The 12,232-nt window shown below is 42.7% G+C and overlaps 1 protein-coding gene across 9 annotated transcripts in view; it reads left to right on the top strand.

Annotated features, from left to right (window-relative positions):
- Lubel (Linear Ubiquitin E3 ligase) overlaps nucleotides 1–12,232 on the top strand; it is a 45,244-nt gene that overhangs the window by 21,085 nt on the left and 11,927 nt on the right. For 2 of the 9 annotated variants that reach the window (XM_071709496.1, XM_071709498.1), the window contains exons 1-12: nucleotides 551–1,187; nucleotides 4,011–4,100; nucleotides 4,320–4,721; nucleotides 5,953–6,144; nucleotides 6,535–6,759; nucleotides 6,947–7,413; nucleotides 7,845–9,115; nucleotides 10,201–10,484; nucleotides 10,587–10,682; nucleotides 10,898–11,044; nucleotides 11,417–11,776; nucleotides 11,863–12,046. In XM_071709496.1, coding sequence (XP_071565597.1) covers nucleotides 1,011–1,187; nucleotides 4,011–4,100; nucleotides 4,320–4,721; nucleotides 5,953–6,144; nucleotides 6,535–6,759; nucleotides 6,947–7,413; nucleotides 7,845–9,115; nucleotides 10,201–10,484; nucleotides 10,587–10,682; nucleotides 10,898–11,044; nucleotides 11,417–11,776; nucleotides 11,863–12,046 — 3,895 coding nt within the window. In that variant the 5' untranslated portion in view covers nucleotides 551–1,010. Of the gene's footprint in view, nucleotides 1–546; nucleotides 1,188–4,010; nucleotides 4,101–4,319; nucleotides 4,722–5,952; nucleotides 6,145–6,534; nucleotides 6,760–6,946; nucleotides 7,414–7,844; nucleotides 9,116–10,200; nucleotides 10,485–10,586; nucleotides 10,683–10,897; nucleotides 11,045–11,416; nucleotides 11,777–11,862; nucleotides 12,047–12,232 lie in introns of those variants that run through there. The other 7 variants (XM_071709502.1, XM_071709501.1, XM_071709500.1 and 4 more) reach the window with 7 other exon arrangements.

Here is a 12,232-nt window from a genome sequence, read left to right as displayed (position 1 = left end):
TAAAGGATAATAAGCAACGGCGACGCGGAGCAGCAGGGTCAATTAAGAATCACGTTACAGCTTAAGGGCCAGTTTCACCAACGTCGATTAACTGTAACCTTCGATTAAACTCACTCTTCATCTCTTTCTAACTGTCCCCCTTAGAAAGAGACGAAGAGTGAGTTTAATCGAAGGTTACAGTTAATCGGAGATGGTGAAACCGGCCCTAAGTCAACGGAATTGTATCGTATCTTCTTATTGGAATGTGATGAGCAAATAACACTTTCGTGTGATGATCCTCTCACGTCGAATGTTCACGGTGACGGTAGGGCGTGCCAACAAATTTACCATGTAAATTTGCGGATTGGACATAAGTCAACTGCGACCGGTCAACTTGGGCTAATATCGCATCGGCATTCCGTTAATATATTCTCGTGCGATTTACATAATTGCAGATTTCTTGATGCTGTACATCAGCGTGTTCCTTCTTTCTTTCTTCTCTCAAAAGTTCTTTAGTTTCTAAGGTAACTGTAGTCTCATTCTTCAGAATGACTGCTTCTGAATTTTAATTTTAATTTTAATAACTGAATGTAATATTGAGAAACGAGAAGAGCTACAAATACTTTATTGCCTGGCCAAAGAATTGAGGGAAAGAACGGTTATTGTTTTGCCCGAAGCAAGGAGCTATAGATAAATTCTTTCTTCCTTTTCCTACAATTTTTTTTTTAGTTTTTAAGATAATAATAACTTTATTCTTAAAAATTAATTCTTAGACTTCCCTAGAACTTTAAATCAAATTTTACTAACTGAAGTGTTGGGAACCAAGAAGCTCTGTAAACATCTCATCTAAATATCCGCTTGTTTAAAGAACTAAAGAAAAGAGTGGCCAATTGTTTTCGCTCGGAGAACAAGACGGACGTAGTTGTAGTTTCTAAAGCAATATACCAGTCTAAGTTCTAAACGTCTAAGCTGCGCTCACACAGCGAGCATCGCGATATATTTACGCGAACGAGGAGACCACGGCGGGAACGATGGCAGCGGTCCAGCAGACGCGGCGTTACGGAAATAGATTTCGGCGGCGATGCAACGGCCGCCCGCGGACGAGCAGCGCCGTCCAAGCCGACATCGGAGACAGGGCCCAGTACCGTGCGGACCAGTTCCCGAGAAAAACCGGAAAAGTCAACCCCGGCGAGGTGTCCCACATGAACGTGAGTGCCGATATGCGTTCCGAGTGCAACCCCCCCCCCCCCCTGGTGCATCTTCCGCTTTGAAGACTTCTGTAACAGTATTCTAGTATCGCCATTTTTCCTCTTCTTAATTAAAAAGGGAAAAGGGACACGCTGTTCGCAATAAGGACAATAAAATAAACAAATGGACGTGATACCACATGTTTCAGATAATTAAGAAATTTAAAATTGTATCGTGAGCGACATTTTTTTAAATAAGGAATATTCCGAAAAAACGCCGTTAATAGAAAAAGCGTTGCTGGCCAATTTCCCCAAGATCTCAGTGCTTTGTCGACGTGGTCCACGAAACGGTCTGTGACGTGACGATAGGTCGGCCGTCGTGTCGTGGATACGGATTATCTAAATCGGAGCTCGCATGGTGCATCGACTTGGAGTGCGCACGGCGCGTTCATTTAACTTTGTCTATCCGTGAGGCACAATGCGGATAGCAGCGTCAACGAGTGCGCATTATCTGATTTAAGAGATGAGATCAATTAGATTACCTCTGCACCTTTTGTGTATCTGATATCGAACAAAGAACCGTTGTCTCGATCGCGCGCGTGTCATACAAGATAATTAATTATTAAACATCGTTTTTATCTGTTTTTAAAAAGTGCAAATAATCTCATTTTCAAAGATATATAAACAAGAATATAATAAAAAAAAATTCTTGCGCAATTTAATTATAATGTTATATATAATTATGATATTAAATATTTAACAGATTTTTGCAAAGTTCTCCGGGAACAAATAAGAGGTCCTTGAACTTTAGATTCTTCAATTTTCAAATAAATGTCAAATGTTTTGATTTAATTAGAGAAGACAAGAAGATGAATTCGTCCCGAGGATAATAATTTAATGCGTCCAAAATCCATCTCGTTACTTCACATTTACCAGTCTCGTAGTAGTCGTAGTGCCGTATTCGTGCATCTACCCTATGCGGGTACCAGCGACTATTGGAATAACGTAACGAAAGATAAAGCAGTTTCTCATACCGCTGCTACGCGGAAAGTTAGACTTGCGAATTAGCGCATACGTGTTATCTGTATAACTTGTAACTCCGTGGTACCGACTGTGACAGTTACTTCCGGTTCCGAGATCCCTTACCGGATTGCGCCTCGCGTGCTAACCATTGTCTAATTATTCCGTAACTATGCGATATCGCGCATCGCTGCCGGAAGTGTGACGAAAGCATAAACGGAATCTTCAAATAGCATCGGGTGGTCTAGCAACTAAATCGTCTGAACTCCGAACGCGAATAAAATGCGAGACGTGTCTGATGCGTGAAAGAAGTTCGCGGATAGAAATTCTCTCGGATAAACTAGAAGTTGGATGATTTCCAGCTTGCACAGTCGTATGCAATCTCAACGAGAAATAGTTTCGCGATGCACGCTCGATTTGCATTTCTGGATCTTTCTTTTATCCCGTCACGCTTTGGGACAAAATACCTGGGATAGAGAGGAACAATTGTAAAGGAAAAGTTTAACAGTAAATAAATAGAATAAATAAATAATATATGCTGTATATCTCTTTATTCAATTTTATTAAATAAATGTTATTTTTACTCTCTTTCGATATTATGACGCTACGCCATGAAGTTTTAACGAGGAAATTATAAATTATAATTGGCACACCGTGCTCGTAGATACACTTCCATTTGTCGCGGATTCCCCTGCAGCGTAAAATGGAAATAAAAATCGAAAAGAATGTGCGTTACAAGAAGAACAGAAGAAGTGAACGTTCTAAAGATACGCGAACGGCTCTAATTCAAGAAACTAACTCCCGTCTCGTCGCGGCTCCCGAGCGAAAGCTTTTCACGGCACGGCTACGTTTATTTCTGTTGTTCCGTTTTGGATAATGTCATGCGGACGTTATCTCTTCAGTTATTAATCAACTTACTCAACAAGCTCCTGCGACCTGCGACTCAATAATCATAAAGGATGTAACAAGACGAGTGGGCAGAGGACGAGGTCTATGGATAAATAAATGCAAATGCCAGATATTTCTGAAACCGATTTATTTAGGTCGTCTGCCTTTTCACCAATTACGTTCTATCTGAAGATCCGATCTAAAATATCTCGATATCAGAATTAATTATATATTTATTACAGATTTAATTATATATGTTCGATATTTCGCGTAGGAAGAAAGATATCGTCGTCGGTGTCACCCACGCCCTGAAAAAAATAGCGTCGCGCGCCACGCGGCTCGGCTTTATTTCTAGACGCGGAACACGCTTTTTCCCGGCCGCAAAAATAGACCGCGGTCGGTCCAGCTTCCGGCGGTGGATCACCGTTCTGACGTCACGCTTTCGCCGCGGCGATGCCCACTTGTACAGTCTCGATTATGCGGCAACGACGCCGAAATTATTTAGGCTTCGGGCGCGCGCGAGCCCAAGGTGCGATGACATCAATTCACACTTGGCACTCTGTTATGGCGGTAGAAAAACTGCCAGAAAGAGCTCCTCGAAGTCGCCTAGCCTTTTGATACTCTGGTTTAACGAAGCATTATTATTCCCACGTTGTACATGGTCGTTGCTGGATCTACTTTTAAATCTATATTTTAAATCTACTTGACTATAATAATTTTGATTGTATAATAATTTTATTATATATAATACTTTTAACGCGTATCTTACATGCAAAACCATTATTTTGCAATTCTTATAAATGGAATTTTTTACTCGCGATTGTTATAAGTGCAGCATGACGAGATGAGATGCACCAATGCCTCTTGCATGTTTCTGAAATAAATTGCTATAATTCTGAAAGAAGAAATTAATAAAGTTCTGTTGTTATTGCATAGAACCCGGGAGCTGAAAAATGGCGACCGATGGCCATATCGAATCCGTCCACCAAACTGCGAATGGCAAGATCCATGCCCCATTGGGTCATGGTAGGTTTCTCTTTCAGCTATATTTTATTTCTAATTTTTACTTATGATTACCTCTCAATTTTATAATTGTTGTAGAAAATAAAAAAATGTTGAGATATACATATTTGCCAAAATAACTTGTTTTATATATTTTTATTTGCTCTCACAATAAATATATTTAATCATATTGATGCAGTATTGATTTCTGAAATAAAAACATTTAAAAAAAACTAAAAAAAGGCGCAGCAGCAGCAAGCAGATCAGCAGCATCGTCGACCGCCGACGCCCCCGAAAATCCCGCCGCCGTCGCTCACCGGGGACTGTGGTGACCCCGACTACGAGATCATCGAGTTTCCGACCCGACCGCAAGCCCAGGCACCCTCGACGCCCCGATCGAACGCCGGTAAGTGCGCCCTGTGCGGCATCGAGAACGTGTTCGCGCGTTGCGACACGTGCAACGAGAACTACTGCGAGGCCTGCGACGACATGAACCACAAGCACCCCAAGCGCAGGGGCCACGTCCGCCGAAGGATCCTGACCGACAACGCGAGCAGAAGCAGACCGCCGCTCCCGCCGAAGGGGGAGAACCTGTTGCATCCCCCGCCCGTGCCACCGCCGCGGAGGAATCGCAAGACCACTCAGGTAGGCTGCGTCCTGGCCTGAATCCCCCGACTGCTCGTGAATCTTCTTCCAGGCACCGACGCCAGTCGTCGACCGATATAAGTCCACGATGTTCCTCAGCGTCCGCGCGTCCAAGGAGATTCGCCTCGGGATCACTCGAGCACGATGGAGATCAGGTTGCGCTATACGGCCAATGAATTATCGCGATCAAGTGTCTGTTTCTTGGCGACGATCGCCAAGATTGGATCAGTGACTAACTCCGGGTCACGGGAGAGCTGTTTATCCGCCAAGTCCGACCTCGTCTCCGTCGCGCGTCGGGTGTCCACGGAGTCGGATCGCCGAATGCCGAGTCTCTTTCGACGTTGTTGGTCGAAACGACCGACGTAGCTCTTACTCAAAAACGTCACACCGAGGCGTGTCTCAAGTGTTACTGCCCTTGCGAGCTTTAAATGATCGTTGAATATTGTTCTACATCCAGATTCTATTTTACGTTCAGATTTTATTGTACATTGTTAACGTGTTGCTTTTTAATACACCATGTTACCGCAAGACACTGATTTGCCGTATTCACTGAACCCGTTCTCTCCTCCAGTTCTGTCGCTGGCGTAATGACGCGGAAAAGACGAACGTGGCGCGTCCGCGCCGTCGTAATGCCGGGCATTTGTCGCATCGTGTAATCGAATCGTTTTTACCGCGAATGATCTCTGGAGTGGTGAATATGGTAGGCTACGGTGAACACGGTGAACACGATCATTCTCGCACACGATTATAATCCTCCATCGGCATCCGTGCCACTCCGTGTTTCCCGTACCGTTACGGTGGTACCACTATGACTTATTCTTACACTCGGTGTACCCCGCCTTCTTTTCAGCATAGACGGCCTATATCCATCCAGCTGCTTGAACCTGCCACGCTCACAAAATGACAGATTTTTCTTGGCGTATTATTTACATTAAGATTTTTGTTTTCAATGTTCTCGACGTATTGATATCCAGAGATAAGTCGGGCTGCATATTTATTTATTTATTTCTTCTTTTTTTAAGCCTATGTTATTTTTTAGAAGACTCTGTTTCTAGAGAAGAGCATTAACATTTGCCATGGTCATAATTATTTAAACTTGACACCTTTTTTTTCAATAATAATATCAGCGCTGTTTCACAAACGAACATCTACAGTCCTCGACAACATTATTCCGAGTGTTGTTCCCTCCTTACATCCACGATATGTAATTAAGTTAAAGTTTCGCGCTTAGGCTAAATCGGCGCTAATCAAAGGATCTGCGCAACTCCCTTTGCTCGACAAGGTCGGGAGCTTGAAGCGCAATTTTTCCAATGCAAAACCGTCGTCGGACTCGAGCGCAAGAGTATCGAAATCTACGAATACTTTGAACACATCTTCCAACGATGCTTCTGGATCAGGAACAGACAAAATGACTACTCTACAGGTAAAAAGGGTTATAATATAATATAAAAGTATATTAACTATTAAAGAACAAATGACGTTTACTTTCAAAGAATTGAATCTGGAAGATCGCCAAGATCATGAAATATATTTGTGAATAAAGAAGTTCTCAAGAATTACAAAAATTTTTTCTTTTGTTGCATTTTATTAAATGAATAAAATGAAATAATAAGGATTTATAAATTATTTATTGATTAAATCAAAATTGTAACTTATTCGTTAAAACAAATTGGTTATTATGTATATTCGTGAAATTATTTCCATTTTTTACAATTTTAGATATATTCTTCCACTATGGCTTAGTCATTTGTTGAGTTTTTAACAACTTTATTCTTTATTTTAGAAACTGGAATAAAAAATTACGATTTTTCAGGAGAGATATAGAAAATATCAAGAAGTGATGAGGGCTCAAGACGCGAATAGGCGACGACACCCGTCCGCTGATACGAGGGATACTTTGAGTGGAAGACCACTCAGCGTAGGCAGTCCGAAACCGGCACCTCCACTTCCACCTCCGCCGCCACCTAGAACCATGATACAATCAGCCAGCGTTTGCGACTTGACCGCAGCTCATATGTGGAATTCAGGAATGCATCAGGTATTCTCAATCAAGTGTTCATCTCAAACAAAAATGTTGTTAAGTCTATTTTTATTATCGATGTTATTGTTATTAATTTTTCCTTCTTGATTTATCCTTCGAACACTCAAAGGAGACAATGTATCAAACTAAAAATATTTAAACCTGACGCGTACGGGAAGATTCGTGATAGATAAAATTGTTTCAGGCCCAATCGATGGCACATCTCGGCCCCGGCGGCGTACCGATGATGTGGTACCCGCCGGGCAACCCCTGGGATATGTCGATGGGAGGCTCCAACGTGAGCCTGCATCATCCAAACGTGTGGGGATATCCCGTGAGCTATCCGTCAGCGCAAATGCTACCTCCGCATTATCCAGGATCTCTTTCTAGAGGGCACAGTCCGGCCAGGAGCGTCAAATCCAGCAGAAGATCGAGGCCAGCGTCTCCGTCTCCCAGCCTGAAATCCAAAAAGTCTTACGCTTCGAGACCGCGATCGAGGAGGTCGCCCGGGTCACCGTCGGACGCAAGCTCCGAGAACTCCGACGAGTCCGATGTGGACGACAGACTTTCCCGTGGATCCAGAAGTAGACGCGGTAGCGTCCCCAGAAGCATACGACAACGAAATTATCATGACGAAGATACCAGAAGTCTCGTGTCCAGAGGTCGACGAGAGTAAGTGGGGAAAACTCTCTCTGAGATAGACTATTAAAAGAAATATAATTTCTCTCTATTAAGATTTCTCTAGATGTTTAAAAAATATCGATACTACAACGATATTATAGATACTATTTAGAAAGATTTATTTTTACAAAGCTTTGTGAACAAATATGTATAGACACATTAAGGAACTTTTGGCGAACAATTCTATCAACCAACTGTTCATTACTGTCTTAACGATGATATTTTGTAACGTTTCATTTCAAAACTTGGCAATTAATATTAACTTATATTTTATCTTTATTGATTACTTTGATAGAACAACTAATTTTTTCATAATTTTATAGAATTTTAATTTTTGCGAAATAAATTTAGTTTTATCAATATTTAAACTTTAAACACATATATTTTATTTACGATCACGTCTTGATCATGGGTTTTTTCAGGAGATTAATATCTGAGGAGAGAATGACGAATGCCGAGGACCAATGGTCTGAAAGTCCGTCCAGTAAACGATACTCGACATCTCCGAAAAGCTATGACGAATTACAAAAGAGCAACACTATCTCTTCTGGACGGCGTTACAACCACGATGACCGCTCGACTTCCAAGGTGGATCCTCGGCTGGATCGCGTACAAAACGGAACTTATCGCGACCGCCGAAGGCGAAGTACCGACGACGAGTCCTCCGATCGAAAAGTTAACACACCAGGTCGAGCACGAGTTACGAGCTCTTCTGACGATCATTTTGAGAGGGTGGAGAACGCTTTGAAGAGGGCGTCGTCCCTTCGAAGGGACATAATGCTGGACGATTTGGAACGATCCTCTATTCGTCGCGATTCTCGTAGATCGTCCTTCGAGAGTGACGGTCAGATCAGAAAGACGCCTTCTCGAGATGTAGCTTCCCCGAAAAGAACACCCGGAGAAAGAACGCGTCTCCTGGAAAGACAGTCTTCTCAAGGAGGACATTCAGATAGGGATCGCGCGAACATGGATGAGATCGAATCACGCTCGACAAGAAGAGAGCAACAAACGCGCGATGTCTCGCGAGAGCGCGAGCTCCTCGCGAGAAGAGAGTCATTCCGACGAAAGGACACTCTTGACGATCTAGACCGGACCTCCAACAAACGAAGTTCCGGCAGATCCTCGTTCGAATCCGACAATCAAGGCTCTAGAAAAACGCCCTCCAAGGAAATACCGATAAGAAAACAGGAGGACAAGGAAGATCGAGACCTGCCTAAAACGGGTGATCTTCAAGTTACAGATCGTCAGCGATCGATCGATAAGGACCGTCAGTCGAAGGATTCGGTAGGAACTGCCGAAGTTCAACAGAAGAAACAGGGCGACGCTGAGACGAAACAGCAGACGCGAACATCTCAGCTTCAGAAGGAGCCAAAGGCAAAGAGAGACACAGTTGAAAGTACGAGTGCGTCGTCCAAGAAAATCGACGAGATGGAAATTCCAAAAGAGGAATGGGCTTGCGAGCATTGTACTTTCATCAACAAGATCAACGATCGCGTCTGCGTGGTTTGCTGCAAGACGAAGAGCAGCGCTCTGCCACTGAGCGTCTCAAACGATGACCCCGCGGCCGCGGCCGGCCCGATCGAGCCACGAGCGAAGAACGAGGCGTCGAACAACGTCGGCGATCCCGAGAAGCGGACCAAGAAGATCTCCAACAGCGAAGAGAGCGGCGACAGCGGATCCGTCAAGAATAAAGGTAGACCGAAGCGCAAAATCAGCTTTTCCTTCGGTACCAAGTTGTCCAAGTGACGTCACGCGTGACGCTTCCATTCTATGTGATGCCCACCCGCGTATTCCTGTCCAGAAATGCGGATGACCCGGATTACATTTGTACACGTTTATCTTTCTCTTTCTCTCTCTCTCTCTTTCTCTGTCTTTCCGTTTCTTTTTATTTTTTTTTATTTTTACGTAAAGCGGCAGTCATAAGTCGTACAACTGGTTATTCTCCACCTTCGATGTATTCCCTTGGATGAATAATAAAGAGACATGGAAACTGTTTTTCGTACAACGCTACAACGACACCAAATGCATAGTCGTATTTGAAATTCGGCCATCTTCTGTTCATGTCTGAGGCGTTATATTATTCATTCAAGCGATGCGACGGTTTCAAGCACGAGCGTGCATTTGGCATATGTTCCTTTTGTTCCGGGGCAGACCATTGATGGAAATCACTGCCAGAGCATTTGGCTCGACGACGCTGAAACGCGTCAGCGGCAAAAGATTTGTTTTAGTATGAACAAAAAAATTATGCAACAGTAAAATTTGTTAAAATTCATTCCCTTTAAAATCGCCCTTTAAATCGTCGATATTTTGTGTACTAGTTTCGGATTATATTCGGATATTAATGCACTATTAGATTACTAATATTGTTACTAATATTAATTGATAATTACAAGCGGCATGCCATATATTTTAGTTATATGATATATTTATTTGTGGCGATTGTTACAAACCCTAACAAATTAGCAAATTAGCAAATTTTTTAATTAAGTACACTAATTAAACAAAGAAAAATTCGGCACGAGCAATACATTACTAATATTTAAATCTTGTACACAAAAATTCTCCAATCAGTATTTAGTTCGCAATTTTATTCTTCCTCTCGATCGCCAGAAACGATAAAAATGTTATATAATTTCCGGATGACCCTGAAAAAGATATACATCTTGTACACTTGTAAGGAAACACAGTAGCATTAATCAAATGGTATATTTAAAATCACAATTTAGGAAGAAATAATTCAGAATCGCACTGAATCATGAGTAAATTTGTGATTTTCAGAAGCGATTGTTCCAGACAATGATTCTCTCGTAGAGAACTCTAAAACTACGATCACGGCCGTAGCTGCGCAAGCAAAAGAAGCGTCAACAGACGCGCCATTGCCGGTCGATGAGAACTTGTCGTTAGAAGCATCGTCCTCGGCGTTAACGTCTTCTTCGATTGCAAATACTTCTAAAGCGGACACAAACGCGACGCCACGCGAGGAAAAGATTCGAGGAAAACTTTCGAAGAGCCATTCGGTGTCTACGGGAACATCTCCTCCGCCGCAGAGTATCTCGACCCAAGTAAGAATTGTATAAGCAAGATATTACTCGAATATGAACGAAAAGATTATATAAACAAAAGATTAAATGGCGTAAAATAAATTTTATATTGAAATATTTTAGACTTACGACTATCTCCCTGCAAAAGGGACTCTCGGAAGATCCGCGTCGGTAGGAACACCAAAGAGTTACTTATATTACGACGATAGCGACGGTGAGGTGAGCGAAAAGTAGTGAATAAATTTGTGAATAAATTAAAGCCTAATTAAATGTTGGATAAGAGCAATCGGAAATTTGCCTATAAACAATCATTGATACTAAAGTATTCTATGAAGAGAAATAAAATGCCTTGCATCCTCCACGTTGATATATGATCAAAAAACGCGCTCTTTGTGTGTTCTAATAAAGGAAACAAGACGGAGCATTTGTTTCAGGAACAAGCCGGATTCGTAAACAGTCCCGATTTGTATCCGCGAGCGTTGCAGGAACAGTATCTTCAGCAGCTGATAACCGGGCAGAGGAGCAGAGAGCGGACCAGAAGAAACTCCATCGACTCGTCTCACCTTTATTATCGTTCCAGGGTAAACTCGCTTACGAACTGAGCTTACAAGCCTGATGGATTTTTATGTACACCTCGTCATCCTCAATCCAACCGTCGCGATAATTAGCCTCGGTGTGAACGTAGGCAGGATATTTTTATTTCTTTAGCATCCACCAACCGCTTAAATAGATCGCTCTTACTTGTATATTTATCATGCTTATTTGCGTAATACATTTACAGCTGCTGCTCTAGTCCTGGTATTAATTTAGACATACGCTTAAAGATAATCTGTGATGGCGGAACCCCCTGCGATTGTGACTACCAATAGATCAAGTAACATCCATTGCAATTTCGTGCTTTTTGCCAATTTTTGATGAGACGATCGTTAACAGCAACGTGCTTTTGATTTCAGGAACCCAGCCAATCGAGATACGTGGAGGCAGGTCCCAGTGCCAGCCAAGGGATCTCCACGTTGACGCGCCAAGGACTGGAGATAGTGGAGATCCTGCGGGAAGCCGAGAAGCAGGGATTCACGACCGACGATGTCCAAGTCGCATTGGCACAAGGTGCCCCGAATCCGATCGAGTGGCTTCAGACGCAGTGGCCGCATCTGGTGGAGACAGTGCAGGTCCTGGTGACCGCACAGGGCAAGGAATTGAAGGAGAACAGCATCGGCGTGCTCTCGCCAGCCGAGGCGAAAGAGGCCCTGCGATCTGTCAAGGGTGACATGTGGAACGCAGTCGCGACGGCCATCCAACGCAGGCAACAGAAAGTGCGTGCGAGGGAAAAATCTAATAAATTGTCGACGGATTTACGACACTTTCATCAATATTGATTTGTCGTCCTTTCGATTGGCAGTGTGAACAGATCATGGCGAAGGGAAACTTTGCGCTCGCGGACGTTGTCAGAGCTCTCGACAATAATACCGGTATCGAGGACGCCACTTTGCTCGAGCTGCAAAAGAATCAGCTCAAGCCCTTTTTAATGAGGATCTGGGGTCCTCCGGTCGGGGTGGAAAACGAGGAGGCTGCACCGCACGAAGGTCAGTGAAGTTTTCGATACACACCGATTACACTGATCATGATAATTTCATAGCGCTTACCAATGTTTTTGATACTTAGATATGTTAATATTATTTTATATAATAAGCAATATTCATATATATTATTTTATTATTCAATATTTTATGTATTTTAAAAATATATAGAGATATTATTTTTTTATTTTA

This window comes from Temnothorax nylanderi, unplaced genomic scaffold (genome assembly GCF_030848795.1).
Source record: "Temnothorax nylanderi isolate EJ_2023f unplaced genomic scaffold, tnyl_v1.0 TNYL_tig0077_pilon, whole genome shotgun sequence".
Classification (NCBI taxonomy): Eukaryota; Metazoa; Arthropoda; class Insecta; order Hymenoptera; family Formicidae; genus Temnothorax; species Temnothorax nylanderi.
This window is presented reverse-complemented; position numbering and strand designations above follow the sequence as displayed.